Here is a 19,609-nt window from a genome sequence, read left to right on the forward strand (position 1 = left end):
TGTCAGTCTTGTTATTGTACCTTTCAGTGTTACAGAGAACGAGAGAACCATAACGATCTTGTCAGCTTTATTGGTTTTTAACTTTTAGCAACATGATGTTAAAAAATTTTTGTATTGTAAACTATATAATGTAATAGAAACCAAAAAAAACCTAGTATTATTGATAAAAGAGTAAACTTAAGATAATGTAAATCTCAGTTTCTATTATGTGTTGCCAAGGTTTTATTTTTTATTTTGTTGCCAAAGCTTTTTAAATGGAATTTTCACTCCAGAAACGTGTGTGATATTAGTCCAATATATTATCAATATATTTATGGATGCGTAACAGTCTGAACATTTTAACCTTGGACTAGTGTGATATGGAATAGCATTAGTATTAGTAATGTATTCACAGTTCTCTCATGGTAGTGACATAATAGATGTTTACTTGTAACGGGTGAATAGTGAGGGTAGCCTAAATTATAACTTCAGACGTCTGTATAATGAATTATAATAATCTTATCTTCATGGCCACCAGTGGCAAGTTTTTCATCCTAGCTTCATCTCATCATTAGAATTTGTTTAAGAGTTTCTTTTCTTTCCTCTCACACTTGTTAATTATAATCAGTCATTGTAATTTTCTGTATAATAATATCAGGTAAATGCACATGCATAATTACTTTTAAGGATGTCAGATTATAAAAAAAAAAGTCTATAAAATTTTGGCAGTCAGTGACAAAATGTATTTTGTATGTGCATAATCTGAGACACACAACTCAAATAAATTTTTTAAGTTAAGTGTTTGAAGTGTAAGAACAGAGCAAAAAAAAGTATATTTGCTGCTTATGACAGCCAAGAGTTGTACATATTTAAAATACTTAATTTAGTTTGTCAGTAACAGTGAATTGTTGGTTAAAGACAAATGTATGTAATTTGTTTATCCAGGAAGACCCTCCCAAAGATCGCACGGCCGTGGTGAAAGACACAAACAACCCGGAATACAACCAAGTGTTTCCACTGACCATTGCCCGTAGTTCGCGAACTTGTCAGAGAATGTTTAAAAGACATGGAATCAAGTTGGAAGTGTGGTCCAAAGGGTGAGTAGCTCATACTCATTGTCATAAAAGCATGGTATAATTGGCTGTAATTATTGCTTAAAATAACTAACCCAAAACATGAGACTTATTTATTCAATGCATAGGGCTTTAAATCAAGCTTATTAATAATTGTTTCTTTTAGTTCACCTAAAATATGACAGATTATGCACACGTATGTGTAGTGCCCTAGTAAATGCACTTCTTAGAATCATTAGGAAATTGAAAATTGTTTTTTGTGTTTTTATGGTTTTTGAGGTTTTTTTATTATTTTGTTTCCAAACTTTCATTTCTGTGATCATGGTTCTTAAGTCTTCAAACTCTAAATACTGATAATTTTACATAGTTATAATATTTTAAATATGTGTTGTTTGGTGTGATGAAGTGCACAGCATAACTATGTGTAGAGACCCCGAAAAATGGTGAAGCGCGAAATTCACGAAATAACGCCAAAATTTGATACTTTAAACGAATTTTGCGACTTTCCTTTGATTTTGACATAGTCGCGAAATTCACGTCTTTTCGCACAAAATAATGTCCTTATGTCGCAAGTTATATTTATTTACGCCATCATAAACATAGGCGTGAAATAAACATAGACTGAAAGACTAGTGACGTGATATTATCTTCGTTTTTACACGTTACTGAAATCCACGTATTTTTATTACTCTGTTTACAAGCAGTAAATATTGCCATCGCAAATGAAAACAAAATGTAACAAATGTCAACAATCGATATGTGCGCACTACCAACATAACAAAATTGACTGTCCACAGTTTTCGTGTTTTGAATAATGGTCGTTTCTGCCACAAGGCGCACTGGTGTCGATTTTTCTAACCTAATTTAATTGCATGGAACTAAGATGGCAGTCATTTTTGCGTGCACATATCTATGAGTGTTTACAAATACAGTCAAAGTTTTGTAAGTTTTGTGATACAATTGAATTTATGGCTAAGATGCGGAAAACTTCGACAATGTTTGATCGTGAAAGAAATGAAATTGGATGGATTTTATATTTTTGATCAGCGGGACAAAATTATGATGTGCAAGTTCTGCAACGTGCTGGTTGATTGGACACACAAAGAAAGACACGTGCAAAAAGCATGTGGCAAATGACACACACAAAACAAAACAGAAAAGACAATTATTTTATCAGCCAAATTCTACCGTGTCTAAACAAATCTCGATAGGCGACAGCGTGAATAAAGCAAACAAGCTTGAAAGTGCAGAAAACAAGAATTTGTTTCTGATTTTGTTAATATGCTGTAAGTTAACATTCCTTTGGAAAAAGCTGATCATCCAGCTATGAGGGAATGGTTTAATACCCATGTTGAAGGTTAGCCTTATTTATTTAGAAATGTTTTCCCCCTCTAATAAAAGTTCATAAGCATATGTAGGCCTACAATATTATCAATTAATTTACCTTTAGGCCCAACTTACCTTTACTTCAAATAAATATGCAAGTACCTCAGATTAACAAACACATAAATAGGATGGATTGCATTGTGAAATGGTGAGCACACCACAAGATATTTTTGACTGATTGATTGATGGTTTGACTCTGTAATCCAGCAGTAATCTTTAAAAGGTTAGGTTTGGCTTAGAATTGTTTTGAGTAAATTAGCCCATTAATATTTTCAGCGATAACCTTATGAATGCTACCTATTTATAAGTATATTGTAAGTTATGTATACATTTTAGGTGCAGAGGATTTGCCATCAGCCAACACTCTTGGAGAAACTTATGTCCCAAAAATTGGCCAGGCAAATTAGGAAGCAGTAAGGCACGCTGTAGAAGACAAACTTGTGTGATGAAACGACAGACAAAGTGGAGTCTGCTACTTTCTAGTGCCTATCCGCTATGAGGTTTTTTTACACCGCCAATGGCATAAGTTTTTCACCATTTTTTGGGGTCTCTACCGATTGCTTATTTTTAGACTGATTTTTTGCACCGCTTGCTTATTTTTACACCGATTTTTTGCACCGCTTTTGTCAATTTTTTACACCGAAATGAGCCAGTTTTATTTACCATTTTCTGGGGTCCCTACTAATGTGGTAGATGTACAGGAAATATCTTTTTACCTCAAATGTTCTTGTGATGCGGAATTACCTTAGCCTCCCATATTATATTGCTTTTAACGTGCACTTCTTACTTGATTTATTACATATTGTGTTAACACTTTGATGCATCTTCTAGTACTACAGATATGATGTGGCAATACTTATGTAGTAAATAATATTCTGTCACAGCTAGTAAGTTTTTTTTATACTAAAAATAATAGGAGGTATGTTATTGTCTCATTTTATAACAGAGCATGCACAGACCAGTTTTCCACATGGTCTGTTCTAGTAAGAACCTGTATTTGAATTTTGCTTGTTATGTGCTCTTACTCTAATTAATTTTGTAGAAATATATCTTTTAAGATAATGTATGTCAAAGTTTAAAGTGTATTACAGGATATCACGCCCCATACCACCTTGGCTAGCTCAAAAATTCAGTCTGAAAGTGGACATACATAAAACACTTGCAAATAAATTACCTATATAAGTTTTTGAAAAATGTTTCAATCGTCGATTAAAGTATTGGAATAATGTCTGAGACACCAAACTGATTTTAACTGATTTTTATTGATACTCGGAAGAAAATTCGCAGTCATTTTGTCCACAATCTTGCAACCACACAAAGCAGTACATTTAGAGTATAAAACTTTTGCACATAACCTGTTTCCAGACTTTTACAATAACACATACCTACATGGATAGTTCGCAGGTCCCGAAAGATAATTGTTACTTTACTTAGTTTGTTCTAATGTTTCGTGGTTACACATGAACTCACAGTACGAAGTCGCAGGACTATGTTCTCGGAACAAAGCCTTAATTACCCGAGCCTTATTTTTGGGTGATTACCGACGACTGTGGTCGAAAATTCTAATTGAAAATGATAAAAACAGGTTGATCTTACATGGTGGTGCCCGGACCACAGCCAGGAAATGTTCTCTAAACTCACATAATCCTATACTTTGTGAGCCACTGCCCAACACGCGACCTATCGGTACCTCGTCCAGACAATGACTAAAATGGCTAGAACGCAACTGCGTATCACTCCGCGGCGAAACACAGTTACGAGCTCTCAACACCCAATCACAAAATTGTAATTTAAAACAAACAGCCAATCATGGCGCATGGCAACAGTGGCCTGATGAACTACAGTGTCTCTTTTCACGGTTGCTGAATTTTAGTCGTTAAAATAAGTTGAAATTCATGAAATAATATAAATTATTATTATAAAACGTATAGCAACTACATAAATGCTTCTTAGAAAAGATAACAATCTGTTACTTAAATTATATAAAAGAAAACTAACCTTAGAATTTACTATAGATAACATAGTAAATTGTAAATTAAACAATTTATCAAGTGGGAAGGGCAGTAACCTGGGTTGCTACAAGGTAGCTTTCCTAAAGCTACTATTTGAAGTAAATTATGTTTTTTGTGTTGCTTTTTTAGTTGCAAAAATCTTCTGAATAATATGATACTTTAATAGAGGTTACAGTAATACATTGTTGTGTTCTTAAGCTACACACTTTTGGTGAAGTACAACAAAAGAGTTTTCAGTAGCTTCTTGCGGTAAACCTGAATTCATATTTGTAATTGAAATACATTTTATAAACTATTAGGTCATTTTTTTTATAATATAATTATACCATGTTATGATTTCCATTTGCCATCAAAATCAGTATTATCTTGGATTACCACAAATAGCTTTCAGCAAGCTGCTAGTGCAAAATCATTTCTGTCACTTCTTGCGTCAAAATTTGAGTATTTATTGTTTCGATATTGATTGTTTTCCATACACGCAGACATATTTTTTTATAAAACTTCACCAATGCAGGCATATTTTCCGAAAGAAATTGTTAATACAGGGTGCTGTAACAATCAGTGAACGACAAGCGTGAAATACATTTTTGTTTGCTTAATATGTTATAGGTAGAGCATTATTATTTCATTATTAATTTTTTTATAAGCAGATTTATTTCTAATAGAACTATAATAAATACTATATGTGTGTGTGTGTATATGTGTATGTGTGTATCTAAACCTTGAGTGTTCTCAATATGGTTCACAGTGTGTAGTTATAACTTATAAGCAATGATGCATTTTCTACAAAAACGTAATTGGTTTAGAATTGCTCAACAATCTGTTTCAATGATTCTTAGCTTACAGTTTCTGGAATGTGTTCAAAGCAGGCTTAAAGTTATTTACCTTTTGTGCTATCTGCAAGCAATTCTGCTCATGTCTATGTATCACCATATAACATTTTATTTTTTTCCCTACACATGGCTATTTTATCACCAACAGCAATCTACTGTCAAAGTCAGTACATTGTTCCTAAATAACGCTGTACATCTGTAATGGCCAACGTGCAGTTCATGTAGAAATCATTTTATAGATCTTATTATTGTGCTATTGAGCAAAGAAAAAGAAAAATTTTGTCTTTTTGCATCAAGCCCAAATTTTCTTCAGCCGCCATGTGTATTTGTTTGTGTGTTTTTGTGGGTGTTTTTTTGTGTGAGCTATTCCAGAACTCACTCATACATAATTAAATTATATAACTTTTCCTTCACTGATCATTTTTTTATTTGCACTTGTATTATGCACAGTATATATATTTTTTTGCTTTGATGCAGGATGTCTTAACTGCCTAGGACTATGATTAACCAGGCTCAGGTCATAAGGTTCTACTGTACCTAATTTTGTGTATCACTGCATCATGTACTTGTTATTGTTTGAAATTCCTTCAGTGTTTGGATGACCACACACCACAAGTTAAGCCACTTTGTGTTAGTGTCGTGTTGTGGTGTCTCCTTGCAGGTCATGGCGACATTGTATGTATAACGCCATGTGTTGTTGTTGTGTGGAGAACAATAGTAAACCAGAAACCACGAGGTAATTTGGACAAGAAGACACCATAATACAGCCATCATGCTGGTTGTATATTGTATAGTGTGTCCATTCATTTTGCTAGCTTGGCATGCTCACTCTCTGTGTGGTGGTTTGTTCAACACTTGACTAGTTCTTTTAATATTTCTTAGCTTTCATGCAGTCAGATGGTGAATGTAACCCTACATAACAGGGGTTAACAAACTGTACACATACTTATGGATGTTACGTTGCATATGTGATGTACCTGCTGCATGCAGATAAACTGAATTATTAAAAAGCAACAAGCATGCATTCTATTGCTTTTCATGTTTGGAAATTAAAAAAGACCTAAAAATCCCAAAAAGGATTTCAGAAACAAAAAAGCATTAGCAGCTAATGCATCTATTATAGAATACAGAATATTGTTTGCAGGAGTTCTTGACTAGCTTAGTAGGATCCGTGAAAGTTTGAGAATAATTAAAATAGTACATATAATGACAAACAAGTACAGTTACATCAGGTGGTCGTGGATTCTGTTCTAGGTATGGGCGTCAAAGTATGACGTGCATCAGCTATGCTTTTTGTAATCTTACCCAGCATTGATTAAATGCAGATGCAGGTTACTAGCAGTGTCTACTTTTTTTCTGCGGGTCTTCAGTGGCAGTGATTGGCTGATTGCTGATGTGTCATTCATCTAAACCCTTGGCATGATTCAGTTCAAGAGCAGAGCTAGTACCAAAGTGTTTTTTTTTGACCGCACTTTAATTTGGAAGTCTCATAACCTAAAGCCTCTGCTTAGAATCGTGCCTTGTGAAATGCTATCATTACCATTTATTACCTTTTTCTGTATCAACTAGTGAAATTTTGGCATGACACATTAGACTTACTAAACAGCTCTTAAAAGTACTTGGTGTGTGTTTGTGTAAACTTAGTCCCATCATTTCAAGGACTGCATTGAATTCTTATAAATAGCACATGGTAGCTAAAAAAATTTACGGTAGTCTGGGATGGTTTTCTTTGGTGGTTGCTGCCTCATTATTTGGTTTTGTAGTTTAGAAACAGTTACTTTTCTTTGAGAGCTCTGAAAATAACATGACTTGTATTGTGTGCTCAAAATTTCTGACAAAATTTTAACTTAAAAGTAGTCACAGTAGTTGTGTCATGGTTATTGATACCAGGTACTAGTGTAAGTATTTTTGGGTCACTTACATTGGGAAATGAGGGCTTGTGGGCTGCTTTATTTTCACCAAAAATAAAGCAAAGGTGATGGCTTGTTTGGATACCAACTTAAAACTATAAATTTGGTCGAATGTTTGCCATTACAAGCCAGGTGATGAGTGCATTTTGTATCTGCCCTGAGTCATCCATACCGAAAGTAAAAGGGAAAAAAAAAGTGAGGGAGTCTTTCAGTCCTCGCCAGTGATGTGTTACTTCTAACCTCGGTAATGAGCAAAATCATGGTTGTGTTGAGTAGTTACGAGCAAATTTTTTTTACCCTACTCCTCCAGTTTGCAGTATTTTTCTCAAGCTTATGCTGCCCGTATTCTCACATGTACTCTGCTCTTGATTTACCTTTCCCTGTAAATTAAATAATGAACAAAATCTTATTCATTTAGGAAATTATTATTACTAAGGAAATTAGCTATAATTAATAGTTTAATTTCTTATGTACCAAGTTAAAAAAAAATTTAACACACAATAAATGAATTTCAAATTTTAAAATGGCATTATACTATCAGTTACAGACCTTGTTTATTAATACGTACTTCATACAAAAAACTTTCAGGAATAAATATGTATTAACTTAACATGCATATTTTAATGCATGTATAAAATTATTAAATTTATTTTATATATTATGCATTATTATTTTACAACGTATTAGAAAATCCACATGGCAATGCTTCGCGCCATTCAAGACTACTGTCAGCAGAACGAATGGTAAACAGCTCTCTCTTCTTTCTTTCTCTCTCTCTTTCTCTCTCTTCAAATACCATGGTAATGTTTGTACTCTGTGACACGCTGCATCACAAATGCCAACTTTAGGCTGCACCGAAAAATTGAATGGCACGCGCTTCTCCCTACTTCTTGTTATACAGTTATGTCGCATTCACTAAATTACTCTACCAAATGCTGTGTACCGAGAGAAAAGATGTTACACATCAAAGAGTGTTATACTTATAAACTAATAGAGTTTTAGAGACTAGGCATATGGAAACTCAGATGTGTTTAAGATTACTTTTATAATTGGAGTTTTTTAAAACATCTGATAACTAATATATGGGGTGCTGAATATGTTTTATATCAGAAAAAAAAATCATTAATTAAGCTATTCAACCCAAATGAAATGCTTACAATATTACGAAGATTATAAAATTAAATGTCAATGGTACAGTGAGATTGTCTATGTCTAAGGAATAAACAATATTATTATCATAATTTTTTCTCATCACTTGTGATTACCAAAGCAACAAACTCGTATTGGGTGATAAAGGAGAGATGACTAAAGCCAACCTCCACAGCATGATTTACATAAATATGTTATGGTAAGATGGTTTCAAGCTGTTTGGATACCATTATAATCTTCGAGATCCAAACATTTTTAACCTTTTTTTGTTAATAAATGTGCAACTTTAAAACTATACCATAAATTCTGTTCAGTTACCTTTGTCCATAAAGCTCGTAGGCTAAAACACATAATTTCCCAAAAGTTATTGTATTAATCTGTCCTGTGTAATGAAATTTGTGAGTTTTGCACTAACGGTTATCTTATACCATATGTTGTCATAGAACTTTGTTTTATTACACCGACTGTTTTTAAGAAATCTTGAAACAAATAATCCTTACCTTTTTATTCCAGCTAGTTGTTTCTTATATAGAAATGACGATGTAAGTTTATCCGCTGTTGCTACTTAAGCACTGTGCTGCTTCGTAGTATTATTTTAGTGCAGATGTGGCTATGCTTTTGTTTGAGATCTGCTTTCAAATAGCATGAAATACACATACCTTAGTAATTAAGTGTGCAAAATTGATATGTGGTAATACTTTGTTCTCTATAAGTACAAAGCCTATTACCAATTTCACTGAAGAAGTTTCTGATTTTTTTGTTTTCTCCAAAATTTGAAAATGTAGTACGATGATCTTAGGAAAATTATTATTTAATAGATAAATCATTTATTTTGTGGTAATGTTTTTTGGTTTTAGAGTTATAGTCATATCATAATTTTGCAACTGTAATCATTGTAATAGTAAAGTCAGAATTTGCATTATGGAGAGTTAGTAATGTAATATCCTCGCACCAGATGTAAAGCTGTGTATTTGTTTAAGCATTTTTACATTCTTGCCCCAAGCACTGTTGTAGCATTGGTGCATTATGGTTAGTGGTTCTCACAATAACTTAACTAATGAAATTGCTTTTTGTGGAAACTATAACACTTTTAAAAATCAGAGTTTTGTGCAAAATTTTGTAGTACGTTGATGCTTTCAAATGAAAACACACGTGTTTTGACTCGTGGTTGAGTGCCAGCACCTTCTGAGCTGCCCATGCTGGGGTGTGGATATTGGGGCACTGCTGTGGTTACGGAGTGTGAATATTGTCTATAAAAAAAAGTGTTTCTTGTGACATATTGAGCACCTCATCTGCACATAGAATACATCATGAACAATATCAAGACAATAAATAATGCACTATTTAATTTTCCATACTGATTTTTTCACGGTGTTTTAAAATGTCCTAGTAAATTAATTCTTCTGCAATAAATTGTTAATGCAAGCAAACATACTTAATATGAAATCTAAGTTGCTGTTCGTATGCCAAATCACTGCACTCTTATTACACAAGAGGTTTTTCCTGGAAGTGTTTATGGACCTTGAGTGGAGCAGATTGCCACTTGCACAGGACAAGCCGTCAGAGAGGGGATGCCCTTGTGGCCTCAGTAGATGGTACAGGACCCCAGAATCACACCATCTTGAGAGAGGTTGTGTTTATAGTCATGATGACAGTGTCCACACAGCAGTGGGGCTCTGTCACTGGTCACGAGCTGTTCGCTACATAGATTGATGAGATGGACATTGCGTACAAGCTGCACTTATTTAATCATTTTAACAAAATTGTTTGTCTTCTGGAGTGCCATTTCTAAACAAAAACATGTATCCTGGTTTACATCGGCTGATTTTGATGGTTATGTTGGCAGATCATAATGTTGGTATCATGACCAGAAAACAAGAATCGGTATCCTTACATTACTAGTCTCATGCCAAGAAAGATTGTCTGCTCGTCGCTTGTAGTTGCGATTACCTTGATCCTCGACCGCAGATGCTTCTGAATGCAACAGGAAATCAAATGAGGAAAAGGGGGTTTGCGTTAGCAGGAGTTTGTCTTTTTCATGTCTCACTTCTACTTGTAAGCATGATAATCTTATACAACGTATGCACCTCTTTGCAGTGTTGAACAGCATATGGAAGTACACGTTTGACGTTATTATACAAGGGTATTAGAATCACTGTTAGAGCAGTTAGCTTTACTAGATGCCATCCTTTAATCATATCACCTTTGTTAACCCTGCCTTAGGTGAGATGCAACAGGAGAATTCCATCATTTGATTGCTGCTGGCCATAGTTCACAATCTCACTTCCTACGAATCAAGAAATTTCTCTCCCACCAGATTTAACTGGCAAAGCGCGATCAATATGCTTCCTTCAACACCGTCTTGGTGTGATATTACCTTCAGCATACTTCCTGGCTCCTGCATTAATTAGATAGCTCAGTAAGTCTTTCATACTACATGCAAGAACTGTTCTGAAGCATCTTCTGTTGTCTGCTCGATGTGCCAGCTATTGAACGTTTTGTAGATGAATATGCTTGCCCGCTCGGCCCGACCAGCTGCCATTTACACACGAACTTAAGCCCTTGTTGCGTGTGGTAACATCACGCCCAACTGATTTCCACATTACAGCTCTTTTGTGTTTTCCCGAAAAAGTAATTAACTATTATTCCTGGTTCCTTGAGTGATTTGTACAGAATGTTTTATTGTCATAGGTTCAGTATATTCAGGGTGTTGCAATTTTTACAAACAGCAGTGTGAGAAAGTAGTTTGAGCTATTTAAAAAAAACTTAATCCATGCAAATCTATTTTTGAAATATTTTATTACTGTATTTTTTTATTTAACTTGTACTTATCTAGTTGAAAATGAGGTCCTTAGAGACAGTAACACTCAACGACAGAAATCAGGGATATTGGGGTAGGAATTGACCATGTTCTATACTAAGGCAGCGGTTCCTGAAAGTTGTTCCACAGAACCCTGGGGTTCCGTGAGTCAGGATTTATGTTGTATAAAGGAGGCAGCCGACGGACATTAAACCTAATTTTAGGGCTATTATAAATTGAGCTATGAAAAAATTTTATTCATCACATTAGATACGTGCAATAAAGGCTTTTAATTCTCAATTATAGTTTATTTTCTGTTTGAATGTTCACAATTAGGTATTGTCAAATAACTTTCTTTGAAGGAGTTGGGGTTCCACCAAAAGATAGTTGATCATAGGGTTTCCTGGCGAAAAAAATTGGGAACCTCTGTACTATGGAACCATCCCAGCATTGTCTGAAGTGACTTCGGGAAACTATGGGAAAATGAAATCAGGATTTTTTAACTCAAAGCCTCTAGAATGAGGGTTTAGTTTCTTCCCATTGCACCACCTTGCTGTTTATTTTGAGTTGTTCAGTGCAAAAAATATACTTTAAAATAAATTTAAGTTTGTAAGTAAGTTGTGTTGAGTATTTTTGTGTATGGTGTGTTGAGGAGGTTAAATATTTTATTTGTTTCAGTGGTTTCCTGCGTTACGACACGTTGATTGGAACAGCAACCGTGAAGCTCCAACCCCTGGAAACAAAGTGCATTATTCACGATTCATTCGATGTGAGTTGAGAACATATTTTAACTTTGCTGGATGTTGTGCTTGCAACCCTTGTGTTTGTCGGAACGTTGTTTCAAAGCTATTCAAACATTTGATTAGAGGAGTGTAGTCATCATCTGTAAAATGAGCAGACATGGATATGTATTCTAAAAACCTTGAACTATTCTCAGCATTACTACTATTAAAAAAAATTGCATGTATAAAATTTTACCAAGCAAATTTCAAATAAGGCTTGGTCTTATGCACAGAGTTGGTGGTTTAATTTTCTTGTCATTACTATTAAGTAAGGGTTTATTCCTGTGAATTCATCATGAGAGCTCTTGAGCAATTTGGTTTGGTTGCATATTTTCTCATCAGATATTTGCCAAACTTTATTTTCATGCTAGTAAAAGTCATAGTCAGTTTACGGACGATAGTTTAACGTGACGTCATAAGAAAACATTGATGAAATGATTGCATAGTTTAATGAATAAAATTGAATCATTTTTATTGAATTATCACTATTTTGTATGGATACAAAGGAGTGAAATGAAATCTACAATTTAATCGATAAATTTACTTTTTATTTGCACTCATTAATTCAAATATGTTTATTACTTTAACGAAGAGATTATTTTAACTATAACTTTTATACATGTTTGCTATTTAACTTTTTCCAATCTGTGTTATTCTTTTAAGGATAGGACGATGATAGGAAAAGTAGGAATCGAATGGGAGTGTTTCAAGTTTAATGTGCCTCGAAAAAGTCAAATCGATGGTTGTTCCAATCGAGTGGAAGAGAGATACATGCGGCGCAAGCGTACAGTGTGCGTAATGGGACAATGAGTCATCCTTTTTCGTGCGTGCAGCCGGCGTTCATTGATTTATTAGACGTCACGTCAAAAAAAATTAAAACAAAGATGCACAGCCACTTCCACAAAACCCTCTTAGAATCATTGGTAGACCAAGGGCTATCTTCCACCACAACTGCAAATAGAAGGAAGTGAGTGGTTGTGAAGAAAACCAAGAATTTACAAGAAATACTCCTTGACTTAATATAATTGAGGGGTTCACAACCACAGTAGACCAAGTCCTTCTGGTAGTAATTTGTGTAATCAAGCATTAAAGTTTTTCATCCATAATTAATTCTTGTGCACCTATTAATGCAAAAAATACATGGCAATATAATATTAACATTGTGACATTGCATTGTCATGTATCAGGAGATAAGACAAGAAATTAGTTTTATTTATATTATCAATTGATGTTTTTTAAATGGACTTGGTTCACTATGGCTATTAACATTATCGAATACACATCACAGAAACAGAAATTATAATATACATTGCTGAACTTTTTCATTTCTAACCATCCAAAAATAATGGTATGCCATATTACACTATGCACAGAAACAGAAATTATAATATACATTGCTGAACTTTTTCATTTCTAACCATCCAAAAATAATGGTATGCCATATTACACTATGCACAAGTGTTATTTAATCAATATAAATAATATCGTCGTCGTCTTCTTTACCCGAATGAATACACTGAAGCCGAGTGTTGGTTTCCACTGGAACATTCTTGAAGAACACATGATAGATTGGTGGAATGTAAAGTAGTAGATCCATTATGTCTTCTGGCCGTGTACAAAGGTTTTTGATTGACAGACGACAGAGACAGCAATTTACGCCCACAGCATTGCTTTTCCAAATTGATTTTTCGGAAAGTCAGATCTTCATTGAGGGTTTCTTTGAACTTCAAAATGAAGGGACAGCCTCTCTCAACACGTAACCACCGAATGTTGAGCCAACTAAATGCAGTTCCATCGGTGTCTTTTTTCCTGTTTGTGGTGGCTTCTTCTAATGCCTTTGTAGAAATGAAGTCTGAATGTTTAACATCAGTGACTATAAATTTAGGATTTTTTTTCTTTGCATGACAAATAATTTCCTTCCAGTCTCCTGGACTATAAATATGATTTCTCTTGCGGCTCACTGTTTCAATCACCCCAAACTCTGCATCATTAGGAAGAAAGGAATGACCAGAGACCATGAACTTGTGATCAATAGTCTGTGCTGCTACATCTGTGCTGTTGACTAGTTTGAGAAGTGTAAGAGCCATTTTTATATTTCGATTTTGGCCGCTGCAAGAATCAGAATATAAAACAATTTCATTGTGAGTGTGAGCATTCTCTTTAAGATGTCGTGCGATAATGCTAGAAATATCTTGGGAGCCTCTACCACCCTCAGTCTCGTCCCACAGATGCATGTAACCGACACTATTGTTAAAGGAGTGTATTCCAAAATTATAAACATAGGATTTCGTTTATAGTAAGCTACTGATGTTGACAGCTTAGGAAAAGGAAGTGCTTTCTGTAAGTCAAATGTACAGCAATATCTCTCATCTGAAGCTTTCTCTTTATCACTTTTCATTTCTGTTCTAACCTGTTCTGCTCTTCGGAGATGGAGTTCCTTTTGTGTCTCCAGAACTTTTCTAGCATTTTCTTCGTTTTCTGTTGACAACTTCATGCTAATTTCATCGCATAAACGACATGAATCTGTATTTGGCAGCTTGAAATGTAAATTGAATTTTGTGGAAAATATTTTATAATAAAATTTCTCTTTCACCGGAATTTTATTTTGTTCTCTGCGTTCTTCTGCATACATTTCATACATTTTGCGAATAGAAATATCAGGATGAAGATATTTTCTCTCGGGATTATCTTTGCGGGAATAATGGCTTTGGTATGCAGGAAATGAATTGATATGTTCTAGAACATCAGTAATGTCAATTTTGTTTCCTGGAGTATGCCGGCCACGGGTATCTACAATGGCTGATACATCATCTTTAATCAAACATCTATAAACACGCCCCCAACTTAGTTGAAGAGTACCTAGAAAATATTTTTATTAATATTCTAATATTAATTCCATCATACCACTCTGAGTGTATACTCATACGTGTAATTTTTAGCCGCCCCAGTACCGTCACGTCGTCTAGGCCTATGTACTTTTTTCCTGTGCACCAAACCACGAATTAATGCATGTTGTACTGAATAATCTCCAAGTTTCCAGAAACTGTCAAAAACTTTTTTACACTGATCAGTGGTAAGTTTCTCAGAACATCGACGGGGACATTGGCAATCTAAATTGCGTATGAAGCTCTTACCTTTCACAAGATTGCCTGAATTTGATGACAAGTATTCTTTACCACTATTTCGAGACATCTTTCTGATATTCTTTTTCCACCTTGTTTCATCGCGTTTCCTCTTCCGTCCTCTGCCATGGTCAATAATTTCATTCTCATTCTGTTTAGTACTTCCATTTGCAGTCTGTACATCTTGTTCTCCACATGTATCTGAAATAAATACATTAAGTTAGATGTATATTTTGTCATTTGAAATGGAAATATTTCCATTATTTTTCAGCCTTTAGGCTTTTCCTAATACTGTGCATTTATTTTGTAATTTAATATAGTAAAACATTTTAATTATTTTTTGCATATAAATTAATCAACAGAAACCAACAAGGAAATTTTTTTTAACACAAAGCAAAAATTACAATAATATTAATTGCACATGAACTGTATCCGAATAGCTCCCTTAGCTAAGGGATCCACAAATAGTGCATCGTAATGGACGCAGTCATTTTGTTGCTGTGTCCGAATTCTCGCAAGGGATGTCGATGCATCCTCTCATGCGTCCATATTTCGAGATTTTTAAGGGATGTGACTCTCGCATCCACTGATACGTCCCTACATCCTTTAGCTTTGAAATATTGCACATACATAACCTTTGAAGAGAGCATAGGTGGTACGAGATGAGTTTGTTAAAAAGATTTTCAACTGCAAAATAAACGTGTGACATGTGAAAGCATACCTAGTATATATTTTTAAATACTTATACTATAACTATATATTTACATAATTCACTAAGGAAGTTTATTTACTAGATTTACAGGAACAACCGAACGAAAATATCCATTCTAAGCAACCATTTTATCACATCACAATTTATTTTAAAAAATTTCAAGGTTATGCACGTTTTGGTTTTACTGGTTCACCTTCGAAAGAATCGATATAAACGCTCGTCTGTATTAGTGCATTAACTAGAAGACAGGTAGCGCTAGCGGTATAAATATTTGGATACTGTACATCCTTTAAAATGCAGCCTTTCAACTGTGGGTGCATTTGTTTAGGGATGTAAGGACGTGAATTTACTGGACGCATCCATAGGTATTCGGATACAGCTATGAATTTTGCGGAAAACAATAACAGATGATTTGTATTTCAAAACACGTTACCTCCTATTCACCAATGTAATGGAATGATTTTAACTTATTACCTGGGAAAGTAAAAATTATTTGTCAAAACCTGCTTACATTACATTTGAATTACATTTCGTAAATACTTGTCAGCTTTTAAAACTGTGTACTGAGTATGGATATGTACATACTTCAAGCCACTTCGAAAACACCCTTGGTGTAATGTAAACATGTGCTGCATCCAGTTTGCTTTTACAACTATACATGCAATATTATTTATAACAATTATTAGTTTAACTATAACTTACCACTCATAATGTTATCAGATAATTCTTGTGATGTATCTGGAACATATTCTTCACCAGATGACTCACAACAGCTAGTACTCATTTTAATATTATAATACACACTTTTCTTCCACTGTTGCAATCATAGAGAAAAGGCTATAAAGTTACATGGACTTGGTTCTCTATGGCTGTGAAGGCAACGCGGAGTTTGTTCTCCAATTGTTGCTACTGATGCTATCTGTCGGGCGGAAAATGCACTGTGGTCTTGGATCATTATGGCAGTGAATATAACATGGTTTTTATATACTTGTACATGAACTATCTCCAAATGAGAAAAATATGGACTTGGTCCACTATGGTTGTGAACCCCTTTTATATAAATCTGTTGAGAAAATTTTAGACAAGGAAACCTAAAATGCAAGAGAGCTAAAGCGAAATTATAAGGAAATAAAATAACCAAGATAGCATGTGAGAAAGAGTCTTGATGCCACTGCATAATGTTGGTTGTATTTGTTAGCCTTTTGCTACCCAGTCATAGTGGCAGCCCTGAGACAATGCATATGTAACGCGTGTTTCTTGTTGTGACTCGCCAGCTGCTGGAGGGCCGGAAGCCGGTGGGCGGCAAGCTGGAGGTGAAGGTGCGGGTTCGCAACCCCATAGTCATCAAGCAGGTGGAGCAGGTGCAGGAGAAGTGGCTGGTGATAGACCACTGGTAGCGGCATCTCTCCCGAGGATCACATCTGTATTTTATATGCTTATACATGCAAATGCTGTGAAACAGCGTGTGTACAACTGCATGTGCAAGAGATACGAGTTGTGCAGCTAGCTACGTAAAATATCCTTTATTTATTCTAAAAAAGCATGAATTTATATGTGAGTTCTGCTTGGCGTAAATAAGACACGTGCATGACGTTAAGTACTTTTGGTATTTCTTTCGTACTTCTTGGTACAAAGATGTAAATAATGCAACTGAAAATTTTCAAGGAATACAGTGAATGAATAATGCATTATTAAAGTACTCATTGTTTGCTTTTTAAGTTATTGTTATATTCACATTCAAATATTTTCTATCTTCTACAAACCAATTAGTATCTTCAGATTCCTGATGAAGTACATTTGGTATGAATTCAGGCCACCCATTCCAATGTTATATTATATTAAAAAAAATTCCATAAATCATAGATAGTGATAAATAAATAAGCAGATATTATTAGGTGTGTTATTATATATTGCTGATGTAATCAAATTTTATTTAGGTAATTTAAGTACATCAATCCCTCACTTAGTAAGTCTTCATATTGCGCAAATTCATTTAGCGCGATGTTAATTTTAATGCCCCAGTCTTGAATAGCACGTCTGTAAATTTCAGTTAGCGCGAAATCTCCGCAGGCAAAAAAAAAGTCGGGCATGACACCACGAAGTCTGTTTCAACTTCTGTAAACAACAGATGTGCTGTGGCATACAGTTAGCCTTACAAGGGGGGGAAGAGATGCGCGCGCAGATCTGGCTATGCTATCAGCTGTTGTACAAACATCAGCTATGGCAAGTTAAGTTGCGGCTATGGAGTGTAAAGGACCAAATGTTTTTACGTCTGCACGTATGCCTCCGTGCCGTCCCGTTATCGCCCATCTACAGACCAGGCCGTGATGAACTTCAGTCTAGCCAGTGGCAGGGAACTCACACAACACAAAGCAACATTTGCCCATTCATCTGCTGGTAACTGTACGTGCGAAAGCCCCTGCAGTGGGAATTATAGTGGAATCATGACTTCCAAGTGAAGCATAATGCATCATGTTCAAGTGTTTGAGACAAAACTAGAAATATTACAGTGTGCAGATTGTCATTAAGGCCACAGTTATGTTGGTCGCACTTAAGTTTTTAAGCAAGTCAATTGTGTGCCAATCGTACAAAATAAGGACTCTATCAAATGTTTATATAAGTCTGATTCTGTTGGTTGTACTAATGGAAATATATTTGATATTTGATACCGGAACAGAAACGAACAGATGATTCAGATGGAAAAGGTTGTTAAATGAATGGTGCAATGAAAAAAAAATCACAGGACTGACAGATTGATGTGAACCAAGCGGTGAAACACAAATAAGCACTTTCATTTTTGAAAAATTAAAAATGTAAATATCCGGACAGTAAAGGATCGTTTTAGAAATTTCGCGGGGTACGCGACGTGAGTTGGTCACGCCTGGGCGGGCAAGTCAACCAGCTGATTGATGATAACTATCTCCCATTACACTGCGTGGAATTTGTTATACAAAGTATTCAATGGTGTGACATATTTATCATTGAGTGTTATTCTATACATTTATATTACGTGAAGAATATTTCCCTACACATTTTGGAACACATTAAGTTAATTAGCCTTGCTATTTATGGAGACAAGTGCTTCAGATTACACGATTTTGGATAACACGAACATTTTTAGGAACGCATTAGTCGTGCTAAGTGAGGGATTGGTGTATTGCATCTGTGATATACAAACCCTGAAAAATGTATTGAAATGTATTGTGTGTTCTATATAATGTAGAATTGTGTTTATAGACTTTAAAAAAAAACCTTGATTACAAATCAATTTGATCTGTTTCATAAAGAACATTGTGGAGCTTGTATACATTGTACATAAAATTTAAAAAAATAAACATTGTTCCTGATATTCAGATTAGAGAATAAAGATTAGTGCTGAAATCTTCTCATTAGTATTGTATTATTTGACAGATGGGAAAAAATCTATTTTTAAAGCTTTTTGCACGTAAAAATGTGTGCTAAAATAAGTGTTCTTATTCTGTAATCTGTTTTAATTTCTGTATATGATTTCACTCATGCTGTGGTTTCAGTGCTTATAGGATTGTTACAAAATGAAGTATTGTATATTTTTATATTATTTATGTGCAATTTTAGTACTGAAATGTGTGCTTATTGATTCATTAAAATATAAATTGTTGAATTATTTATTTTATTTGAGTATTTACTAATTGTGTTCTCATGTTAGTATCAGCTTCTGGTTATATGCAATGAAAACTGACTGCTTCTTTTCGTCTTTACCATGCTACTCGTGATTCATTCTAGGTGTGTGTACTTATTTCATTATTTTCTTAATTATTTTGGTTTGTGCTTTAAGTGCTGGTCGACAACCTGAAGTCAATCAGGCAATTACT

The 19,609-nt window shown here is 34.6% G+C and overlaps 1 protein-coding gene across 4 annotated transcripts in view; it reads left to right on the forward strand.

Moving 5' to 3' along the window:
- Positions 1–19,398, forward strand: part of LOC134546364 (coiled-coil and C2 domain-containing protein 1-like) — a 61,451-nt gene extending 42,053 nt beyond the window's left edge. For 2 of the 4 annotated variants that reach the window (XM_063389154.1, XM_063389153.1), the window contains exons 13-16: positions 925–1,076; positions 5,945–6,019; positions 11,821–11,911; positions 17,033–19,398. In XM_063389154.1, coding sequence (XP_063245224.1) covers positions 925–1,076; positions 5,945–6,019; positions 11,821–11,911; positions 17,033–17,155 — 441 coding nt within the window. In that variant the 3' untranslated portion in view covers positions 17,156–19,398. The remainder of the gene's footprint in view (positions 1–924; positions 1,077–5,944; positions 6,020–11,820; positions 11,912–17,032) is intronic. The other 2 variants (XM_063389156.1, XM_063389155.1) reach the window with 1 other exon arrangement.
- The last annotated feature ends 211 nt before the right edge of the window (positions 19,399–19,609 follow it).

The sequence above is a fragment of the Bacillus rossius genome, chromosome 1 (assembly GCF_032445375.1).
Source record: "Bacillus rossius redtenbacheri isolate Brsri chromosome 1, Brsri_v3, whole genome shotgun sequence".
Classification (NCBI taxonomy): Eukaryota; Metazoa; Arthropoda; class Insecta; order Phasmatodea; family Bacillidae; genus Bacillus; species Bacillus rossius.